This window comes from Aythya marila (assembly GCF_965140915.1).
Source record: "Aythya marila genome assembly, chromosome: 1".
Lineage (NCBI taxonomy): Eukaryota > Metazoa > Chordata > Aves > Anseriformes > Anatidae > Aythya > Aythya marila.
The window spans coordinates 16,506,875-16,529,789 of NC_139042.1; the positions used below are offsets into that span (position 1 = coordinate 16,506,875).

At 37.5% G+C, this 22,915-nt stretch overlaps 1 protein-coding gene across 1 annotated transcript in view; it reads right to left on the reverse strand.

Moving 5' to 3' along the window:
• Positions 1 to 695: 695 nt before the first annotated feature.
• The window catches only part of GUCY1A2 (guanylate cyclase 1 soluble subunit alpha 2), a 172,120-nt gene continuing 149,900 nt past the window's right edge, over positions 696 to 22,915 (reverse strand). Inside the window, exon 8 of the mRNA XM_082762492.1 lies at positions 696 to 19,144. Within this exon, the coding sequence (XP_082618618.1) occupies positions 18,937 to 19,144 (208 nt within the window). The 3' untranslated portion in view covers positions 696 to 18,936. The remainder of the gene's footprint in view (positions 19,145 to 22,915) is intronic.

The following is a 22,915-nucleotide window of genomic DNA, read 5'->3' on the forward strand; positions in this document are numbered from 1 at the left end:
ATTCTAGTTAATAGTCTTCAGTAAAAATAAATAAATAAATAAATAAATAAATAAAAATAACAGAACTGAATGAGTCATATTCTCAGTTGGGGATATAGAAAAGCTGAAGAAGGAATGAAAAAATGGGCAACATGAGTAGCATTTGTAAGGCTGATGACGTTATAGTGTGCCAGCTTCCTTTGTTCTTGCATGGGTACCGATGAACTAATGTCGATATTTCATTGTAATGTCACCTGATTTCAAACTCTGTACTTCAGGACTTAAATCTGGTTCTTTTCCATTTTTCTACCAAACAGAGAACTGAACAGTCACTGGAAGAAATTCACTGTTATAGTATCACCCAAACCAGACACTTCCTTTCCAACAATCTGTTAGATTTCTTAAGCAGCTATGTCTCAAAACTCTAAAAATTCAGTCAACAAAGGCTTTGGTAAGGTTTTTATGTGGCAATGATCATGAAAACTGAAGCTTTCATAACAAGAGATATATACAGTGTATATTTAACTATCTAACATTCTGTTATAACATATTTTCCTAGTTTTTTGTTTAACAATACATTTGGATTTGTGGTTGAAAGTGAGGTTTGAGAGCTAGGGGTGAAAACAGGTTCTTTTTCTGCAAATATCTTCATTGACTTTTGGGACTCTTTCCATTGAATTGAGTTTTACCATATTTTAATTCTGCTTTTCATGGGTAAGCTGTCAACAGACAAAGGGAAAATTTCAATGATTCATCATGACTTTTAATAGACTTTTGCATGATTTATTGATGTAAATATGCTGCAAATAACTGGGTGGACATTAAAGAGCAAATGAAATGTTTTTTCTTTAACAGACAATTTGGAATTGAACAGTATAAATAGAACATAATCATCACCACTTTATTTTATGTCATTCCAATCTACAGTCAAGTTCTTTTCATTTACAAATTCACCTTTTTTGTAATCTTGAATACCTAGGAATCTTGCATAATGAAACATGTTATTTACACTGTGCGTGACACACAAATAATTACAAATAAAATGTATACAAAATGATTAAAATGCATCTTTGCATGAAAAGCAAGGAAGATACAGTAGATGTTCAGATTACCTATAAATGCTTACATATTTGTACATATATTTCTAATCCAAAATTGCTAGGTGATCAGGAATACTTGTTCTTATGCCTGTACTACTGGAATGGAAGCAATATTTCCAGACATAATGAGCCACTTATGAAACATTTATGAAACTGCATAGGATGAAATGTAGTAATTTTAGAAAACAAAAATAAAGTATTTGACATTGTAAAACATAAGCAATTTAATCATGCCATACAGATACTTTGTATATTAAACCAATACTGTAAGATGGCATTGTAAATAAACCATAACAGAGCTTTAACATTTTAAAAATAAGCAATTCACATGGCATTTGTATCATAAAATAGCAGTTGTACAATATTATTTACATTGCAAACCAAAGAGATAGTAACCCCATGAAACCGCAGCAAACAAATTGGTCAAAACATTGATCACAGACCTGATTCATAAAATGTGTACGAATGTGTGTAGAATGTATGGAAAAATAAGTCCTTAGATATCTGAAATGCTGCATTAGGTACTGGGTGTGCGACTCCCATCCACAACCACCCGATGAGGTATGACCACAGTCCCACCACCCTTGCTCACAACATTTCCAGAAGGCCTGGCCAAAGCAGGCTGTGAGGCCCTCAGCATCCTTTATGTTACCTGTTTACTTGAGCACATGCAGGACTGCAGCCTAAATGGCCCGTGTAACTAAGCTTTAAATCCAGGTGCAGGTCAGGGGAAGGAGCAGTCTTGCTCCTACAAGGAATGCTTAACACATCGATGTGCCAGGCTATGGTTCTGTTTGCAGACTAAGCTTTACCCAGCAAATGTAACATCTGCAGAATCATACCACTGATGTTTTGTACAGCAAGGAGTGTGGGATATGGTTTCAAACCTTTTTGCAGACTTTTAGCCCAAAGACTCCTATTGACTATAATATGAGCCACAAGGTTTTTCTTTGCAAGCAAGGTGGTGGAAGTCTGCAATTGTTCAGAACACCATGTTTCTGGCATGGCAGATGGTTTTGACTGTGCTGTAATAATCTGATTTATTAGCAGAGGTTTGGGACCACCACAAATCACTGTTGATGCACAATAACATTCAGAATTCCTACCAAAAAAATGTTGCTGGAGAATGTTGCTTGATGAATCCCAAAAGGGTGTTTGGGTATTGGTCATTTCAACAATGAATCTTTGAACAATGTTTATTAAAAAGGACAGTCACCTCCTGCCCCATGGCAGTATTATAGCTACTCAGTAAATATTTACCTCATAGATATAACGTCTATGAGATGGATGATTAGAGTTGACTACTGCATCTTTATGGTGTTAGTTCCACACGTGGAGATAGCAAATGAGATTTAAGAGAACATAAATTTTGATAAATGAGCTCTATGTCACAATCACCCTCATTTTTTTTTTTTCTCCTTATCTTATACTGTTCCAGGCAGTTTTCACAAAACAGCAGAAAGTACATGGTAGAAATCATGTACTCCTGCCAATGTTTGAAATTCCAAATGATGCAACTTCTTTGTTGCCCCAGGTTTTGCCAACTGAAATGCATGGTCATGTGTCTGCACTAGGTGAGCAATGTGTCAATGTGTGTTGTGCCTATACACAGGAACTCCACCACATGAGATGAGTTCAGTGCATTTGCAAAGTTGGTCTGCTACTAGCAGGAAATCCAGCTTACCCATACAAAACTCTTCTCATCTGGGATACAGAATTTTTCTGCACATTTATAGTGTGGCATTTATCCAGGATTTCCAGATATTTGGCAGCCCAGTCAGAGATATTAATATGGTTGAAGAAATGTCAAAAAATTCAAACAGACAGACAAACAGACAAAAAAAAAAAAAAAAAAAAAAAGTATCACAAAAGTAATAAAGCAGCTGCTCATTCATTCGGTAGCATGGGAAGGCAAGTTTGCAACTACCAGACACACTCTCCACCTGTAATGCAGAAACATATACTAACTATTTGTCTTTTTAAATGATGGGAGAATAATAATAAATGCAGTCTGGATAGTATCTTGAGCACCTGGCAGTGTAACTGAAATGTTACTTTTCAGATCATGTTATTGCAGTGCTTAGAAAACTAAGCACTGTCAATGACTTCCATAGAATAAACTACCTTTTAAAAATCAGTTTGGATGTACCTGGCAGGTGAATTGCATTTACTAAATGATTGGATAATGCAACCAGGTCAGTTTGGGGTTTCTGTGTGTGTGGAGAGTGGAGGTTGTTTCTTGAAGCTCTATTGGTTTCAAATATGAGAATATGAGAGAAGAAATAAATGTTTCATGGGGGGTTGCTATGTGATTCAGCAAAGTTTTTTTTTTTTTTTTTAAAAAAAAAAAAAAAAAAGAAGAAGAAGAAGAACTTAATAACTTCCCTATTGTATTTGTGTGTGTTTGAAATTTCTGGATTTATTTATTGTTTTATTTGATCATCACTTCAATGACCTCTCTGATATATAAAATAGAGTTATCCTGGTCACAATCAGGAGCAAAATGTTCTTTAGTGTAGTTTCTCTGGAAAAACAATTTTTTTTAAACTGAATACTATATTACTAATATGGCAAAGAGTAATTAGTGTGAGCTACCTACCAGAAGACTAGGTCAAATAAAGCAAAAACTGTCCTGAAGGAAGCTCATGTGATTTATTTGTTTTTTAATCCAGATAATTTCTCAATTACATTAGACTTCCAGATAAAATGGGAAGCAGAAATGTGAATAATTTTTCATGAAGGCTGGCGCCAGTATCCATGGCAAAAGCTTCAGAAAATTTGTCTGCTATAATGACTCAAGAAATTTTGAGAAACTGAGTAAGTAATGCAAGGATCTTCAGAACATACTCAGCTGAACTTCAGGGGGACTTTTGTTGTTTTGCTTGTCACTAATAACTCATAAATGAGATTTTAGATTTATTTATGAATCAGGTACTGTGCAAAGGTCATGCACTGAAATAGCTCATTACTTTTCTCTTTTAAATGCATTTATGGGGATTCAGAGTAGGATGGAGCCCACCACAAGTTAACTAGAAGCATGAGAAAAGAGTAGTTGTTGAATAGAAATGTTGTTAGTGTTTAGACAACTGTTAGTATTAAGACAAGGCAAAACTTCTTTGCTTGGTCCTGTGAAGAACAATAAAACCTGTATTTTGTTTATAAACATTTATACGAATACTAGTCTAAAACTAGAGGCATTGAAATAGAAGATGTACATAGTATATTGTATATTGCTTTTCTTATAGAGTGTACCTTATGTTTCTAATATGGTGACAAACAGTAAATTTTTTTAGGACAACCTAAAAGGACCTTATTGTAACAAACAACATTATAGCAGGTCACATTATGAAAGCAAGATGTGAAGTCACAACACAGTGCAGGCATGTCACTAAAAGATAATTTGGAGTGCTCTTAGAAGGCTATTTTAGCCTTCTACTCTCTGTTAACAACATGTCTGCACGAGTTTGTAAAGTTTCTTCTTCTTGTTTGAGGCCTTTAGTGGCTCTGGATAAAGGAAGAGTAAAGAAGGCAAACTGCCCTCAGTTGCTTACACTCGGAAAGGTTCATATTACCTAGGTGAGAGGAAGCAGAACGAGAAAATCAAGTATCAACAGAAGTTAAATAGAAGAAGGCCATTTAACAAATGATTAGTTTCTTCTAAAGAAGGCCGAGGCTTTTGGCACTGTTTGCTTTAAAAGAAAAGAAAAGAAAAAAAAAAAAAAAAAAAAAGGCAGCAACTCATCAGGAAGAGATTCAGGACAGATAGCATCCTTTTTCCCAGCAACACATGGAGAAAGACCCCTTGCTCTGTGGAGGCCCATGTAAACAATAACTCACAAAATGGCAGTTTTAAAACAAGAAGAATAAACTTTATATTACATATTTTTCAGAAGCCTGAAGGGTCACAGCTACTAAGATATACATTCCGTTATAGGAAGAGCAGTACAAATGTTAAAGCTTTTAAGACCGTATGTAATTCACTGAACACACAATTTTCCCATGTCCTACACATATGGCACATCAATTTATTACATAGACTTATGTTCCCACAGAGGGATTAATACTGAATTCTGCTGTGTTACACCAGTGCTGCAGCCTTGAATAGTTCTTGCTCAATGACACAACACAGGTTTGGTTAGTACATACATTATGCACTTCAACTGTTCCCAGTCAAAGACATAAATGGCAAAACCAAACTTTACTGTTTTGTTTTCAAGTAGGTAAGTCTTTGGTTAGTAATAAAGTCAGTTGTTTGGGGGAAGCAATCATAACTGAAATGCTAATTTTCAACCAGAGGTACTTACTGTAACTTCCAGACCACTAAGACTGCCAAATGAAACGCAATAAGGAAAGTGAAATGCAGCATGAGATGGTTTGTGTGGATTCTGCTTCTTTTGGCAGGTGGATTCATTTGCTGAAAACTAAGAAAAGTAACCAGACAGGATTTTGCTGTTACTTTGATGGTTTCAGCATGGGAAGATCTTGGATTTGCTGAGTTTTCTGTTGTCCATGTGAGCTCACAGTAGAAGTCTAACCTGCCACATCCTTTCATAGTAGATTGCAGGGTGCAGTTTTAAAATAATATCCAGATTTATGTAGTACAAAAATTGATCTCTTAACCATTACGTTGGCAGAAACATCCAGATCCACCACCCTACTTCCTCTGTGTATTACTGAAATGGAAATACTTCTGTTAATTAGGTTATCCTTATCTCTATAAGAAATTCTATACAAACTGCTTCAGTTCACAGACATCACAGTGCTCCAAACCCTGACAGAGTGCTAGTATTATTTAGTGAAATCCAATGTTATTTTTACAGTAAGTATCCTTTGTTGATAGTGCAAGGTTGTAATCTCATTATTTAGTGCAGAATGCTTGTAAATTTGCAGTACAAGTTTCCTCAGAGTAACTTTATAGGCCACAGTAAAGTAAAATCATCAAATTACACAGAAATCATTTGCACCCAGGGAAGATTGGCCCATTACACAGGACAGCAGACTTTGATCTAGTCAGTCTTCACATTTTAGGACAACAAATATTTTTATCCAGCTTGCAAAACAGAGAAGTTAGAAACAAGACAAGAAGTAATTCTCAGCATTCAGAAAGTGGAGGGTAAAACTGAACTCCTCCTTCCCTTTGCTCAACTCAGAGTAAACAACAGACCACCTGGATGGAGCTGATAACTCCTAATCTTAAAAATTCCTACACCTAAAACTGAGCACTGTGGACTCCGGTGAACATCCCCCTTCCTACAAGAATCCAGGTTTCTTACTCATAACTACACCTTACCTCTACATGTCTGGTCCTTTTATTGGAGATGTTTGTGAGCATCTCAGACAATTACCTTCAGGTTTTACTTTGGGAACTCTGAAATCAAAGGGAAAACCATACGATACAGTTCTAAGGCATCAAATATTAATCGTTCTAGAATTACCTGCAGGGTAAACTAAGATGAGCCTGAATGAATTGTCATTTAAATCTCCAATTTCAGAATTGCATCAGGCTCCTGGAAGAAAGTGAAAGATTTAAACAAATAGCAGAAGCATGAGGTTTTCCATTCATGGTTTCATAAAATTCACGGTCTTTCCATTAGATGGTGGAGTCAGGATCACTGGGGCAGACAACTGTCAAATTGTTATCAGTTCTTCCAGGACAGATACTGCATGCAGAGCTCAATTTGTTCTCAGAGGCTTTGGGAGAAGTCTGACCTATGACTTGATGGGCTCAGGTTGTGAAGTTCATGCCTATAATACTGATGTATTTTGCAAAAGTCTCACAATCATGAATTTATCCCACGGAAAGAATTATAAACCACAAGAAGATTATCAGTAGCATTCAGTTACTTCTCTAAAAGTTGCCTGTAGGGGGTGAGCAAAGTAGCAAAGAGAATAAGGAGATCATTTGTGACTGTGAACACTGGCTGTACTCCAGACATTGTGTGTCCTCTGCTCCAGGACACCAGTGGTATAAGACAGTTTAGCATCTGTGTGTTGCACCAGTGGATCACACAACCAGATGTACAAGGTCTCTTAAACACTCTGTGGAACCCTGCAAAAAGGAACTGCAGAATCATAGTAACCTGAGAAAGGTTAAAATCAAATCAAGAAGAGATGAATGTCAGCCTCAGAAGTAGAACCCATTAGTAGAACCCATAGAACTCAGAAGGAAAATAAATAAAATAAAATTAAAATAAAATAAAATAAAATAAAATAAAATAAAATAAAATAAAATAAAATAAAATAAAATAAAATAAAATAAAATATCATCAGTTCTCTTGGCTGGCTGAAAACATCCTGTCTGTGTTATTAATCTCTAAATACACCTGAATTTTATCAGCTTTAGGGCTGGTGATGACCATATCTCCCACTGAAGCAAGGATGGATGCCAAGGATGCATGACAGTTCAGAGCAATCCCAAAAGTAGGAGATAAAACCATCTACTATCTCAAGATAGCTATCAGACACTGCAGTGTCCACATATTGTGTATCGTTTTTATTACTAGCTATTTCTCTGTCTGTTTTGTCATATTCTGTTCTATAATATAAAGAATGCCATGAAATGTGTGCAAAATGTGTAGAACGTGCAATGTAGATAACTGCTAGTGCTGCTTGTCCTGACATTTCTATTTCACAATCAATCCCTCACACTACAGTAATTCTGGTACACAGTGAATTTCAGGCAAATGGCAGTGACACTAACTAAATCTTAAAATCAAAATTAATCTTGGCCCTTTTTAAAATGACGACCAAAGACTTCTGCAAGCACAGAATTTACAAAAGAACTGTTTGCTTATATCTAAAAGACACTGAGCATAAATGCTTTAAGTATTTTTCACAGTGATTTCATTCACTGACATTAGTTATTTATACCCTGTACTGAGATCTGAAATTCAGAGATTTTATAAAATAGGTGTGCAGAAAACACATATACTACAGGAAAAAAAAAAAAAAAAAAAAAAAGTTCTAAAGAAAGTGGTGAAAATTATTCCTGAACTATAAGTAGATCTGCTTCTAAATATAAAAGTAAAAAGAATTGCTTAAGTCATAGTACAGACTGCATGCAGCTACTGCCAGCTGTCTTCAGCTGAGATCCAGCCTCACAAAACTTTTCACCTTGACTATATGGGCTGAGGCTCTCTTTCTGTAGTGGATGCAGCTCTTTTAGAGTCACATGCAGTACAGTGGAATTTCTCTCCTACTGAAATTAAATAATTGAAGGATTAAGAATAAAGAATTCCTTCCTTCCTTCCTTCCTTCCTTCCTTCCTTCCTTCCTTCCTTCCTTCCTTCCTTCCTTCCTTCCTTCCTTCCTTCCTTCCTTCCTTTCTTCTTTCCTTCCTTCCTTCCTTCTTTCCCTTCCTTCCCTTCCTTCCCTTCCTTTCCTCCCTCCCTCCCTTCCTCCCTCTTTCCTTTCCTCCCCTCCACTTTTTTAATCCAAGCAGGTAGTAATACTAATTTGCAAACTCATAGCATAACAGAGTTTTATTTAAAATACAAATGTTTGATGTAATGAAAAATAATTATCCACCTTTTAGTAAAGATAGGCTGAGCTTTGAAAAGTTGCTTTCATTGTAGCTGTCTTATTAGATTTGGGATTTGGGAGTTTAATTTTTATTTTTCAGTGGAATAAGTTTAGTGATAAACTAACCCCTTATCCCCCCTCTCCCTCTCTACCCTTGGAAGATAAAAATGTTACATCAATGAATCTTCTTTCTCACTATTCAAAAAATGCCTTTAAAATAATGACTTTCACTGCCTAATGTGAGGTACTTGACTTTGAAAACACTGTGGCCAAACTGATTGAGCTGATAAAGCAGCCACTGCGAGCTGGATCAGGGAGGTGAATAAAACAGACGTAATACTAAGCCCTGTCAATTCTTCCCATTGGCAACTCAGATTATTTTGAGATTATTATGGCTAACTTGCTTTGTGTTGAGCATTTTGTTGTTGCTTTTTCTCCACGTTATGACATTTTGATTTTACCTTCACCTCTGTTACTGAATTCATGCCTCTCTGGCAAGCACATACTGTCTATTTTTAGCTCTGTGAGCTACTAATCCAGTTTCTCTGACAACTGCAATTTGTTGGAAGAAATGACTAGTGTTACGTTGTCTCAGAGCTATGAGCCCATTTGAGAAATTAGCTTCTTAGCTGACCTTTAAAGTAAGTGAGAATAATGTGCCTGCAGTTCTGTGGGGTTTGGATTTCATTATCGCAGCAGCTTGTATGAGATGGGATGCCCCTGCTGCACAGCTTTGCCTCTGTTTTGTTTTCCTGGTAATTATAGAAACTGTTTCATGTTTACTGTACATGAAAAATCTGCAAGTTTTCTCAGCTCTTGAGGACAATACTATTTGTAATTCCTTTTCTCTGGAGAGAGTGACAGTTCACAGTGCAAAGGACTGCTTCTTCTCAAGAAGAACTTTCCCACGGCCTCCCAAACCAAGACTGCAATGGAAATCGCCACAGATGTCTATGGATCAGCATGGTGATAGCAAACAGAAAAGAGAAGTATGGGACTTGTATGGCAGCACAGCAGCTCTGATCTTTCCCACTCACCTCTGATTCAGCGCTCAGCCCAAGACCCTTTGTACTTCTGTCTGCAGCCTGGCCCTTGTCCCTGGCATGTTTCTCCACGTGTATATCTGCTTTTCTATCCTTTCACATCCTCCTGTTCTTATCAGCAGGGGATTGCATCTCACCTGCAGTGGGGCAGCTAGTCTGAACTAGTCCCCTACTAGTCCTTCTAGTCTAAACTAGTCCCCCATTAATCCTCCACCTCCACACTGCAATCACTGGTGTGTCTCAGGAGGAGAGCACATGAAAGGCAGCGGCTTATCCCACTGCAAACATTTTGTTTCTGAAGAAAGAGTGTGAACTCTATGTCATAGGTTTTACATCTTTTTGTTTTGATACAACATTTCTAAACTTGTGGTTTAGACATTTCTAAACAATATTTACTAGCAAAGCATAAAAGCTTCCTTTTTTTAAGCGCTCACATATAAGAACCATACCCCTACACACATTTTAAAGGCATTCCTACTATCATCTCCAAATTTATACCACTTGGCAAAGTACTTTACTTGTAATATTTTACACCTACTGACAGGTTTTGCATTCACCATCTAAACTTACAGAGGAATTCTGAGTGCTACCTTTAGAAAAGTCAAATGATATAAAAAAGAGGGGCATTCATCATTAATTTTTGCATTTAGAATTTTTAGACTCCTTTTTCCCCGCAACTTTTCTCTGCAGCTAGAGACTGAACTCTAATTTAAATATAAAGCAACTTTCTTTCTTCCCAAATTAACACATTTCTCATGCAACTTCACTAAAACTCTAAGGATAATCAACTCTAAAACTCATCCTAATGCCATGATAGTTCATGACATTATGTATAACACATTCTTGCATTTTGCCACATACCCAGAATATGGTCTGGGTCATCCAACTTCCAAACACACAAAAGCTGAGAATCAGCAGCACACCGCAGCTCTGTCCTACACACATACTTCCCTTCACTTTCCTCAGATGCTTTCTCCCTGTTGGTTTCTTACCCACACACTCTCAGGACCTGTGAGAAGTTTCTGGAGAGGAATGCTTACACACTTAAACACTAGCAAGCACTTGATACTTTTTTTTTTTTTTTTTTTTTTTTTTTTTTTTTTGAGATGTAATGGGAAAGTAAATCTCAGACTCAGCTTACTCCAAACTACTTCAGTAGGTGAGCTAAACTGGATGGAGCTGCCAGGGCAGAGCTCTCTCCCTTAGGGTTCATCACAATATTATAAAGGTGGGTAAAAAGCCTCATTCCCACCGAAGACCAGAGCATTTATATGCTCACAGCAACACATCTTAGAGCATCACCTTGCAGAAAGGTGTAAAATATGTAGAATACTGCATAGATTAGGAAGAACTCCAGATTTCATCATCCAGCACAGGTTAGCACTAGGAAAATGCACTTTTGCAGATGTTTAGATATTTAGAATTTGCTTCCATACATCATTATGAACAGTTTTTCAAAGGAACATAAATGATACAGATTTATAATCCACATTTCCTAAACTTATTTAGGCATTCAGAACCTTGGGATATTGAGCAAAGTTAGGTTCAGAAAGAGGTTGTGTTTAAACAAATAAAATGGGATTGAGGAATAAATCCCCTGAGACTTTGAAAATCTTACCTTTGTATTACAAATGTAAAAAACCTAAACCAGGCAGCTGTGCTTTAATTATACAGTTTCAGAATGGTTTTAATCAATCAGAAATGTGACATAAACCTTTACAACGAATATATGTCTGTACCTCTTCTCTCTTCCACATATGATCTCACTTTTAAAAAAGCTCTCCTTAATAGTTATTAATTTCTAAGCATGTGCCTCTGCAATAATCTCAGAAACTCTGATATTGATTCAACAGTGTGTTCCAGCTTCATTAGGGAAGGGAAAAATAATACCTTAGAGGTATGCTGATAATAAACAAATACTAAAATGAATTAAGCAGAATTCTTCTTCTCTAGATCTTATTCAGTCTTAACATCATTTTACCACTGTGTCAAGCAGAACTTATCCCTTACTTATGGATATTCTGGTTTTAGTGCTGATATTTATTATTCTTGGGCTTTTCTTACATATGGTACTGTTTTATTTATTTATTTGTTTATTTATTTGTAGGATAGGAGACCAGTCTTACTCAGTACACAGTCTTTAATGTATTCTGTTTACAACTGAAAGTGTTTTCTAAGTCTGATTTTGCCCTTGCTTAAGTAGCAACAAATATTTTTAGAAAACTAGCAAAGAGACAACACCTCACAAAATGAAATTATTCCACTACATACTCTTCTCCCATGGGGAAGAGGATGAAAGGACAAACAATACATGACAGGTTGTTAGTATGTCATCGCATGTTCTGCTAAAAGCTGCTTTTTTAAAGCAACAGGTGTTGTACAGGAACCTACACAGAACAGATTAGCATGGCTTAATTTATTGCTTGAAGAGTAGTCATGAGAAAGTATTGCTAGGGAATAAGACTACTGTCAAGAAAACAGGTAGCTCAATACATGACCTTCTGCTAATAGAAAGTTAATTTTGGGCCTACAAATTCACAAAAGCAAGAAAAATGTACATTAATGATAACCTAGCAACTATCCCTCTGTCCTTTAGAATTTATGTACATTATCATCATCTTTACAACAGGATAACTAAAAAGGCTTATATAGGCATTCTGGAATATACTTCACGTAAAGATGGCACAGATGTTTTGCATAATTTGGCAAGGAGCTCAAAGCCCAAGAGCTTTTCTAAATAACATTCACAATGGCATCCAGAAGTTGCAACTGGCAGCACTCGTATCATATGTAAATGGTTCAGGCATCGGAAGGAAGAGATTTCCAGGACTGTAATAGCCCCTGTTCTTGATAGTCACCATGACTACCGTATCAAACCTCTATTTATCCAGGAATATACTTATATATCCCTCTGCCACTTACAATGCAGAACTCTGAAAAGCAGCACAGACCAAAAGGTTTGAGACACAGCATTTGGGCTTGAGAGAGATTAATTCAGCGGGATCAATCTCACTTCTCTTGGACGTCTTAAAAAGTAGATCTAGTCTAAGTCAGCTCTCTGTGGTCAGTGAAAAACAAGCACACTCAGGGATTCAGGCAGCCTCACGCTGTGACTAGAAGAGGGGGGGCAAGTACCTGAAGTGTTTACCTGTCCCCCAGTCTTCATATGAAACTTGATTTTTGGAATGCTAAAGCAGAAGTGGGTTAAGGAGCCGACAGCAGAAGCAAGCCTTGCTGAATCCCAGTTCTCCACTCCGCTCCCTCTCTTCTAACCATAAAACAGGTATGACACTTCTTTCTCTGACACCCAGTGTCTTCTCTCTTTGTCCCCAGATGAAACACGTTCTGCCTCACTTTGTCTTTGGCAACTAAAATCCCAGGAGCAGATGGACAGTTTAACCTCTGCCTGCACTGATCTTTTTTCTAAGGCTGCCAACACAGCTGCCACTTTGCACCATTTACAATATCGGCCTCTATAATATGAACCTCAGTCCCTAGGGAAGCACTCACGCTGGGATACAAACCTGGACCACAGACAGTTGGAGGTTAATCTTCCTAAACCACAGGAACATGTAAGCCTGTGCAAAGGTGAATGATTTGTGGCCTATGACTGAATTGCTATGTTCCTCAGCTTCACTGTTTTGCTTGCATGATTAATAGCCAAGTCACAAAAGAACAGACATACATACGAGGTTAAACAGTTTATAGATTTTTGTTGTAAAGTTTCTCATACACTGCAAATTAATAACATTGTTGAGGAATAACTTCTAGCTGCATGGATAAACTTAGTGTTTACAAAAGTCAAAGACAGACATGCAGCAGACTGTTACTGCACTGACTTCACCCAAATCCCCTAGTGAAAACTTGCACTGTGGTTCTCCCCCTCTCTACTGACATGTGTGCCTGCTCTGTCACTGTAGCAGTTCTGTCTGCTGCAAAGACGACTAAGATCAGCCCTTTAATCCCACTTATTCTTTAGATATAAGCAGCCATGTCAACAGATGCTAATGAGAACAATAATAAGAATTACTATCTATGCCACATACAGGCTGCAAAACAAAGGAGAGTGGAGGTCTTCTGAAGAACAGAGCAGAAAAGAACATGCAAGGTGATGGAAGTATGAACAAGAGCAGCAGCAGATCAGCTCCTGCCTCTCAAGTCTCCTGCACAGTCTTCATCAGCTCCTGCAAGCCTGTCACTGGCATCCTTAAACCCAGTTCTTGAAGGAAGGGAATCAACTGTTTCTGGGTTTGACAAGCTTTCTTTTGTTTCTGTTTTTGTTGCTAATTTAAGCATGTTGCTGTTTCCAATATTAAAAATGTATAATTTTGCAAAAGACTACCAGAATCCAAAAACAGTCATAAGTTTTGAGACTTAAGACAGGTAATTACTCTCCTCAGTGAGCTCTTATCACTCAGCAGAGGTGAGGTAGTAGCTTCCAACTGGAAGAGAACCCAGAAAATGCAAGAAATTTGTGATTCTGCAGTTGGATTAGATGTTGGCAGGACAGACTGCATGAGGTAAGCATGTTTGACAGGTTGTGGAAGCTGAAGAACATGAAACCTGTTACACTCATCCCAACGACTGACACAGGTTTCATGCTAATTTGCAATTCAACACAGCAGTTTTGTGGTGGTATTTTGTTTTGTTTTTCCCTTCATTTTAAAGTCTGCAGGGAGAAGAATCTGGTCACAGCAACAAGTAGGTAACGTGAAATCAGTTAGCACAATATAAGTCTCAGGGCAGTGCCATGATACATTCAAATGTATGCAACACATCATGGTTCTGCACTGTTTGCTTTATACAGGAAAAAATAAAAAATAAAAAAAGGAATGTTAGTGGAAAACAGAGAGAAGGTGTACACCTAATGCCTCTGCTGAGCACGGCAGGGACCACCATGAGCACAGGAGACAGCACCGTGAAGAGGCACATACACACATGAACTGCAGCAGGGCTTGTTAGTAACTCAACTGAAAAGATTTCTTCTTCTGAAGAGGCAATTCTCACAGAATATTTCTAAAGTTTCAAAAGTTTGGTTTTCTGTTTGCAGAGGCTTGTTTCCAGGCTCCAGAACAGCCCTCTGAACAAATTCGCATCTGAAACTGTATATGGGAATGAGCAATAAAGCCAAACCCACAACCACAGTTAATGACTATGGGCTCTTTGGAATTAAAACAGCAAAATCCTGTGGGATTCTGCAAGACAACCACACTTTTAGAATCCTAGCTTACCAGCAATTCTCCCATGCCGTGGCTTTTGCCTTTGTATGGCTGATATTACGAGTAATACTGAACAAAATTTAATCCACCCCTCTACCCTTTCCATCACTGCTTCCCTCTTACTCTGACTTCCTGACCTCTATGCAGTGCATCACAGAAAAGGCTGTGTGAAGGGGAGCTTCAAGATTGAGAAATCTGACACAAAATCGCTAAAAAGTTCTCCGAGAGGGTAACTGCTGCCTTTGTTTACTTCGGCCTTACGACTTTTGCACTAGAAGTTGGCCACTGAGTCTGCCTCTGCGGTCAGTCCCTGGTCTGCAGACTGAGCCTGGAGCAGAGGGAAGGTGCACAGAACAAGTCTGTGGCACAGGAACCGATGACCCCAGATAGGGTCCTTGTCAACCTCCTCCCCATACAGGCACTTTTCAGTAGATCTCCTCCCTTAATCTTCAGAGAGGGTGGTTTTGGTTCTTACATAACCTCGAGCCAGCAGGTGTTGCTACTTGCAGCTAAGCAAAAAACCATAGGTATGTAACTTCTTAATCAGAGGAAAAAAATCTATTTTATATGAAAGAAAATATCATAAGGAAATTCCAACTACAGTATGTGATTTCTACATCTATTTCAGCACCTCTGTCCTCTCCACCTCATCATTCCAAGGTAAAAACTCTGAAAGCCCTTTTATTTATAAAGGCAATGACAGACAAATAAGAAAGTTTTCTCTACCACTAAAAAAGTAGTGTTGGAGAAATGTTTAATTTGACTATGATCTAACTGACTTCACAGCATCAACCTTGCTAATGAACTTCATTTTACTTCATAAAGGTGTCCAACAAAATAAATTTGTAACCTAATATTACAGGCAGCAGATACAACCACTAAGTTAAACAATGCTGAGAATCATTCACACTTTTCTCACACTGAGATAGAAAAATGCCTCTAGAGAGTCTACACTTTTCCATTAACTTCACTTGTCATAACACAGGAGCAAATAACACAATACATGGTATCAGTGCTGAAGTTTTGGATGTGCTACCTTTACACAAGCTTACAAAAGGCAGAGACTATATACTTTCATACAATAAATCTACTCTAATCTGGGGAGCCAGGTGATTTATTGGCAAACATTGTCTTTGTCTCCATGGTGATGCTGATACCAATTTTTAGCTTTTTTCAGTGATCTCATATTCCCTTACAGAATAAACAGTCACTTGAGAGGATGAGGATGGTGCTACAGACTTTTGGATTGCTTCTCCAATTTACTAGTTGAATTACCTTTTAACCTCAACTTTTCATAAAATGTTTCCATGGATCTACCAAGATCACTCACAAGATTAACCTAGACATTTCCTATTGGCAACTGTGAGAGAAGGGATATTGAGCAATAAGTATGCTTTTGGTATGAACCTCTGTGTTTGTTGTCTTCACAGAGGACTGTGGGTGGTGAGAAGAGAAACAAGAGTTTGGCCAGAGAGATTAGTAATCTGACATCAACAACTACTGAACAATGAGGATGTGCCAGTAAATAAAGAATGAAATCTCATTGTATTGATAGCTGTTATAAAAAAACAAAATTAAATTAAAAATCACTCTAGGGAATTAGTTAATGACATCAAAACCACAGTTTTATTAGCTAGGAAGTAGTGTTCCAGTTCCCATGGTCAAACTGCAACTTTGCTCCATTTATAATTCTTCCAGGTCTCACTGGTGTTCACTAGAAAAAATGCATGCTACATCCTGTGTATACAAAAACTAATGGATTTAGGCTAAAAAATTGTCATCCAATGCAGAAACTTCTTGGATCTGTAGTTTGGATGGAAATTCTGAAACCTCAAGCTTGAACACTTTTCATCAAGTCATTTTTTCAGATAGCAGAGCTGCAGATGCTGTTTACCAAGGTAGACAGACGAAAAACTCCTCCAATCACAAAGATGCTGTAATAACTATGGAAGAAATCTTTCACATCAGTTCCTCTAGAAAGCAAGGGAATTTCCATTTAAGTAATATTCACAGAATGGTTTGGGTTGGAAGAGACCTTAAAGATCATCTAGTTCCAGCCCCCCTGCCATGCCGATGCAGCTACCCTCTTCATCAAGAAAAAATACTGCATAATAAGTTCAGGTTTCCTCTACATGCTGAAGTCTGCATAGATTCAAGATAGTCCTTTCTCATCCAGACAGCCTTCATGGAAAGGAAGCCTGAAATTTGTTCAGCAACAGGCTAGTAGTGACACACTGATCTGTTCCCATCCCAAGCTGGGTCAAAAGGGAGAAATACAGCACTGTCATTGCCTCCACAGAAAGATCTAACAGGATAATTTGGAAACACGGAGAATGGTATTTACTCATTTTCAAAAGGTGCTTCAAGTTTTGATTACTAAATCCATAAGTAAGATCCTAATCTCTGGTATGGATTATAGAAATGCTGAGCTTCTCATGCCTTCTTGTGCTGTTGAGAGTCTTGACTTTGATTTCTCTTTGAGCAGGCCCATGTAAAGCTAAGCCACTTTCAAATCACTGCTGTTTGTCTACTAAGGTAGAACAGAAAAATATTGGCTCACTTCAGTAGGACCCAAAGGGAAGTACACCTGCAGAAGAAAACTTATTACCATTATTTTTGAAAAGGAAAGCCAAAGAAATAAACACTGTCTGAAAATGTGTCTACTGGGGGACAGATCTACATCTTGTTTCTTGTTTCTGTTGGTTTCACTGAAGAAAATAAAGCTATATTAATTTTCACCAGGAAAGAATTGGGCTGTAGTTTGATTTTCTTTTATTTTTTTATTGATATTGATGCATCTAAATTTGAACTGCCATTTGCATTAAAACTAGGGAATAATTTCCTCACTATTTTCAGTGGTTTTTGGCCTACAGTTGATAAAGCGGGGGACCTTTCATTCTCTCCAACAGAGGAAATTTCCAAAACAGCATTTTAATAACAGATAGAATTTTTATAATCTAAGTAGAATAGGAGCACAAGCCCTTTTAAAAAATGGAAAACCAGTACCCAGAGAGCTTTCAGTGTTTGCTGAATGCTCTCAGAGTAAGGTTTTACAAGATCAATTTTTTAATAAAGGTCCAGGACTTCTACCAAATACCAGTTTGGCTGCTACTTCTGTGGGAAACAAGCCCCACTGTGTATAACAGAACTTTTCTGTTAACAAATTGATCTTTTACATTTTGTTTGCTTTGTCCTGGAAAGACTGGACACGCAAGACTGTAGGACAAATACCAAACATTATTTTGTATAAGCAAGACAATGCTCATCTAAAGCTTTAGCATAAACATCAGGTAAATAGGTTTACCAAAGTGTTTTTCTTTTTTTCCTTTAAAATATTGATATTTTGCTGCCAAAAAGTCAAAAAATGACTTCTTCTTATTCGTATAACAATAAGATCTGATAGGTAGAATATATGAAATATACAGTAGCTTCTTCTGAAAAGCTATCTAAGCTCACTCAGCTTACAGTATGTGGAATGTAATTATCCAGAAAGTGAAATATGTATAAAAATAGGTAAAATCCCTACAACATTTATACTGAATTATAATTCCTCCTTTCAGGAAGGTTACAACAGCTCTACAGTATATGTATGAAATGTTTGTTCATAAAGTTAAAAAACATCATTACTTTACTGAAGAACACATTAAATGTAGGAATGCATAATCAGAACTGACTCCCAATTCTGCTTAGCTGGTGCAAATCTACAAAGAACCATCACCCTTTCGGCACAAAACAAAACCAACCTCTAATGTGAGTTGGGGGTTTTGTCTTGTTTGTTTTTATTTGTCATAAAGGGGCCAGACTCAAGTTTATGAATGAAATTCCTCTGGACGTGGAAGTATGTTTTTTAAATGTTTGTTTGTTTGTTTTTGTTTTTGTTTTTGTTTTCCCTGTCTCCACTCTGTTTACTGACAGCAGTCACCCACCTTTTAAAATGATTATTGCCTGACATTACATGAAGCTTTTACTGCTTGTTCAGGACAAGGCAGTGAAATAGAAGAACCTCCAACTCCCCTGTCATGACCCAGTTCTGGGCTTGTGCTTTTTTGATGAGTCTTTGATCTGCAGCAGGCCTCATAGGCTAGTCTCCCGGAGGAACATGGTGCCAATGTTGTAAGAAACTTTTCTCACTCTGGCAGATGTGATGGAGGATTTTGGCTGCTTCTGACCACTTCTGACCTCGAGGAAGTAACAGATCCCAGGAATTTCCTTTGGAAAGTTTTCTGGAAGCTCTTCACGGGAACGAGGGATAAAAATAAAATTTTCTTCCTTTTTCAAAAGCCTGAAAAAAAAGAAAAAAAAAAAAAGGAAACAGAAGGATATAAAAGTATATAAAAAAAATAAAACTGTACAGACACATCTCTTTGAAAGATACTGATCCTGTGTGACCCCAAATAAAAAAAAAAAAAAAAAAAAAAAAAAGTTAAAAGTATCATGTAACATCTAAATTATCCTGTGCCAGGATCCCCAGCCAATACATATTAACCTAGCATTATACATATTAACCTAACTTCAAGGACCTCTGTTGACTGAGATCAAATGAGGAAATGGCCCAAATAAACCCAATGTCTGACAAACAGTGTCAGCATTCAGAAAGACATGTGGCAGAAAGGGAACCAAATTCATAATGTCAATTATCTATAACATATGAAACGCCTCACGTAAAGCACTCTGGTCTGGCCAGTTGTGCAGAAATGAACCTACTGACAACTACCACCAGGTCTCCTTGTGGAATGTAGGAACGAAGGTGACAGTGCCTGGGAGCTCTCACATGCAGGGTGATCAGTTTGACCCCTTCTCGTACTAATAGTATTGTATTTGTAAAATAGATCCAAAACCAGAAAATACAGCTTCAGTGAGAAACAACTGAAATCTGCTACTATCCACCAAAAGTACCTGTGGGATTAATATAACTCATTTTCCTCATCTCAGCAAAAAAGAGTAATATGAGAAATATTAACCTGGGACATCTGGCTGGGGTCAGAAAAGGATCCAGGCTCATAGGAGGCATGAAGCCATCCCTACTTTCTTCCAGTCATGCTATGCAAGTGGTACAATGTCACAGCCTGACTATACTGCCTACTGACATTTGTAGCCTTTCTCCACAGTGGAAAATCTCTGTCTGGATAGATCTGATAGTTTGGGGCCTCTTCACCAATTATCTTCCCTGAAACCATCTGGAGCTGTTAAATAAAGAAAATAAGTCTACACAATTTTCTTTTTGTTTCCAGTAAATTAAGTTAGGGGTTTTCATTCTCTTGCAGAACTGAAAAGAGAAGCTTTGAGGTAATAATAAATTCTCAGCACAGTTGGATATATGAAAGTAGTCTTAGTCTTTTCCCCTCTCAAGATACTTTTTCTTTTTTTCAGTCAGCACTATTTTAAACTCAAAAACATCAGGAGAAAGAACCTTATTACCTTCAGCAGATTTTATAATAGGTTGTTTATTTAATATCTCTAAAACTGATTTCTGAGAAGTAAGTGAATGAATGAATCCCATTGCTGGATTCTCAGCACATTTAATGGAACTTCCTTTGCTGAATTTTTTTTTTTTTTTTTTTTGGCTGAGGGAATCCATGTGAGCTCCATACAACTCATTGAAATATAAAAGCATTTTCTTCCCAGCTTTTATCAGATGTTTGTAAGTCCAACAATGTTTCTGCCTTTGAACTTCCATGGTGGTCTTTGTTTACCATGTGGTTTGAGTGCCATAATCTATTTTCCAGGCTGTCAATTTTATGAGGAAATACTATAATCTTTTCTAAATTGGGTGAGAGTTTGCAGAGACCTCTGCAGAGAAGCTTCTCTTCTTTCATCTCTTCAATGCTTGCAGTAAATATCCTGCACTTTAAAACTACTGGTTTAACACACTGAAGCAACTGTTCTCTGCTTCCAAAAGTAGATTTTTGCAAGCAACAGTTGAAGTCTTAGAGCTTTCAGAGCTAAATCCATAAGCGCTCAGTGCAGTCTTTCTTCCCCCAAACTGACTATTCATTACAGAGCATCTAACCTTCCTAAAAATCAATGGTTCCCTCTTGGAGCCCAGCATTATCTAATTGTAACGACAGTTACACAAGTCTGAAACTGTAATAGATAGATAGATAAATAGATACATAGATAGATAGATTTAATTCAGGGCTTGCACTGAGTTTAGGTGATATTTTCACACTATTTTTCTCATTGGGCCAAAGTACAATATATTAATTAAAAGCCTTATTTTCACCTGTTTTGTGTATTGTAACTTGGTCACAATGAAATGCTCTGACAGTACCAAAGGTGCCAGGAGTGATGGGTAACTAACCCATTAGTCCTTGTACAGCTATTTGGAAATTTGTCCACTACTATGGCTCATGATAGACTCCACATCATTATATTAGGTGCACTATTTGTATTAGCCTCTCACCTTCAGAAATTGTCTAACTGACCTTTACTTTGATAAGATTTCAGCCCCCAAGCAAGCACAGCAGGAAATCTTCCTCTTTAACAAATACTAATGGAAGATACTTGCAATCATATTATATGCTCCTTACTTTACTTTATACACTCAAGATATATATACATACATATATATATACATGTATATTTGCTGGCTTTTATTAGAAAGACTTTAAACAGGACAAACATTGTCTCTTTTTAGTCCACTTCTAAATAACAGGTTCTTTGTATTCCCTAAATATACTGGTCCTGGCACCTGGTTTCTCAGACTGTGAATGAAATCGGGTTTCATAAATTGCCTTTGATTTCTTATAGCTCTCTGTATACACTAAAGAAGAAGCTATCTACTTACCCTCAGTGCTTAGCAGTGAGGACATTTTTCTCCAAGAATCTTTCCTCCTATATTATGCTACTGGTGATGTTAAAAAGAAAAGAGTACCAGCTGATGGCCACAGCCCAGATCTTCAGCCCTTGCTAAATTTCTTATCTTCCTCTTCAAAGGTACAAGGAGCCCCAAAAGATGCTTCTGCCAAGAGCCGAATAATAGTGCAGATACTCACTGGGGGTAAGGGTGAGCCACACAGTCAGTTTTTGCATTTCCCCTCTGACTCTGGGGAAGAACCAGTGTAAAACCTCCTCATCTGGAAGGCGTCCTGAGTGGTGGCACCCGGGTCTGGTTGTTACTCTTACCTTGCAGACCATTCTCAGAGCATTTTGTTGTGACCAAGTCAGACTTCCTGCTCTGAAAGTCTGAGAGCACAGCCCATCCAGATCCTGAGAGCAGAATCTATCCTTCAGCTTCAGGAAATTATCTGATGGCTTAAACTCTACATAAGGTATTCCAAAACCCCACAGTGTCCCACAGTCATAGAGCTTGATTTGAAGTAGCACAACCTCAGCAGTTCAGGAATATGCATATAACAACTAGTCTGAATCTATTCCAAAGCATTTGTCTCAGCTGTCTTTCCTGCATCACTTCTGTGTGTTTCCCTTGAGAGCACTATTGTAAATGACGTTCCTATAGTAGGTTATTCACACAGTCAGAACTCTGGTTTCCACTCAAGTAGTTGGATAAACAATTTACAATCAATGATTATATTGTGAGGGTCAGGCTACTCAAGCATGCCTATAAATTGCCTGGAACCAGGTCTGCTCTCAGCTTGTCTTTTTTGTTGATGTTTCAGAGGAGGAAGAATTTCTTAAACACTGACTTGTAGTTGATTAATATGACAGCTTCCCCTCCTAACCTGAAATCTTCCAGAACAGTCTAAATTCTTGTTCTATCCCTTCCCTGATGGGAAAAGAAAGGGAAAAAAGAAAAGGATGTCAGTACTGGAAACATTTTTTCTAGTAGAAACAGGAAGCATTTGAAGCATTTGAAGGACGTCTGTATGTTAATTAAAATTGGGATCACACTTAATGGGAATTTTGTAGAAACTGAAATGTTTTGGCTCTTCTCTTTTTTTCATAGATGTTATGATAGGAGAATTATATTTCAGACTATTTTGGCAGGAAATAGTTACATCTTCATCAGCAAGTGCCTATACTCAGAAAATGAGCTATCCATGTATGGATTTATCTGTTGCAAGGCTCTCTACATTAGGGGCAAGCTTTGCAC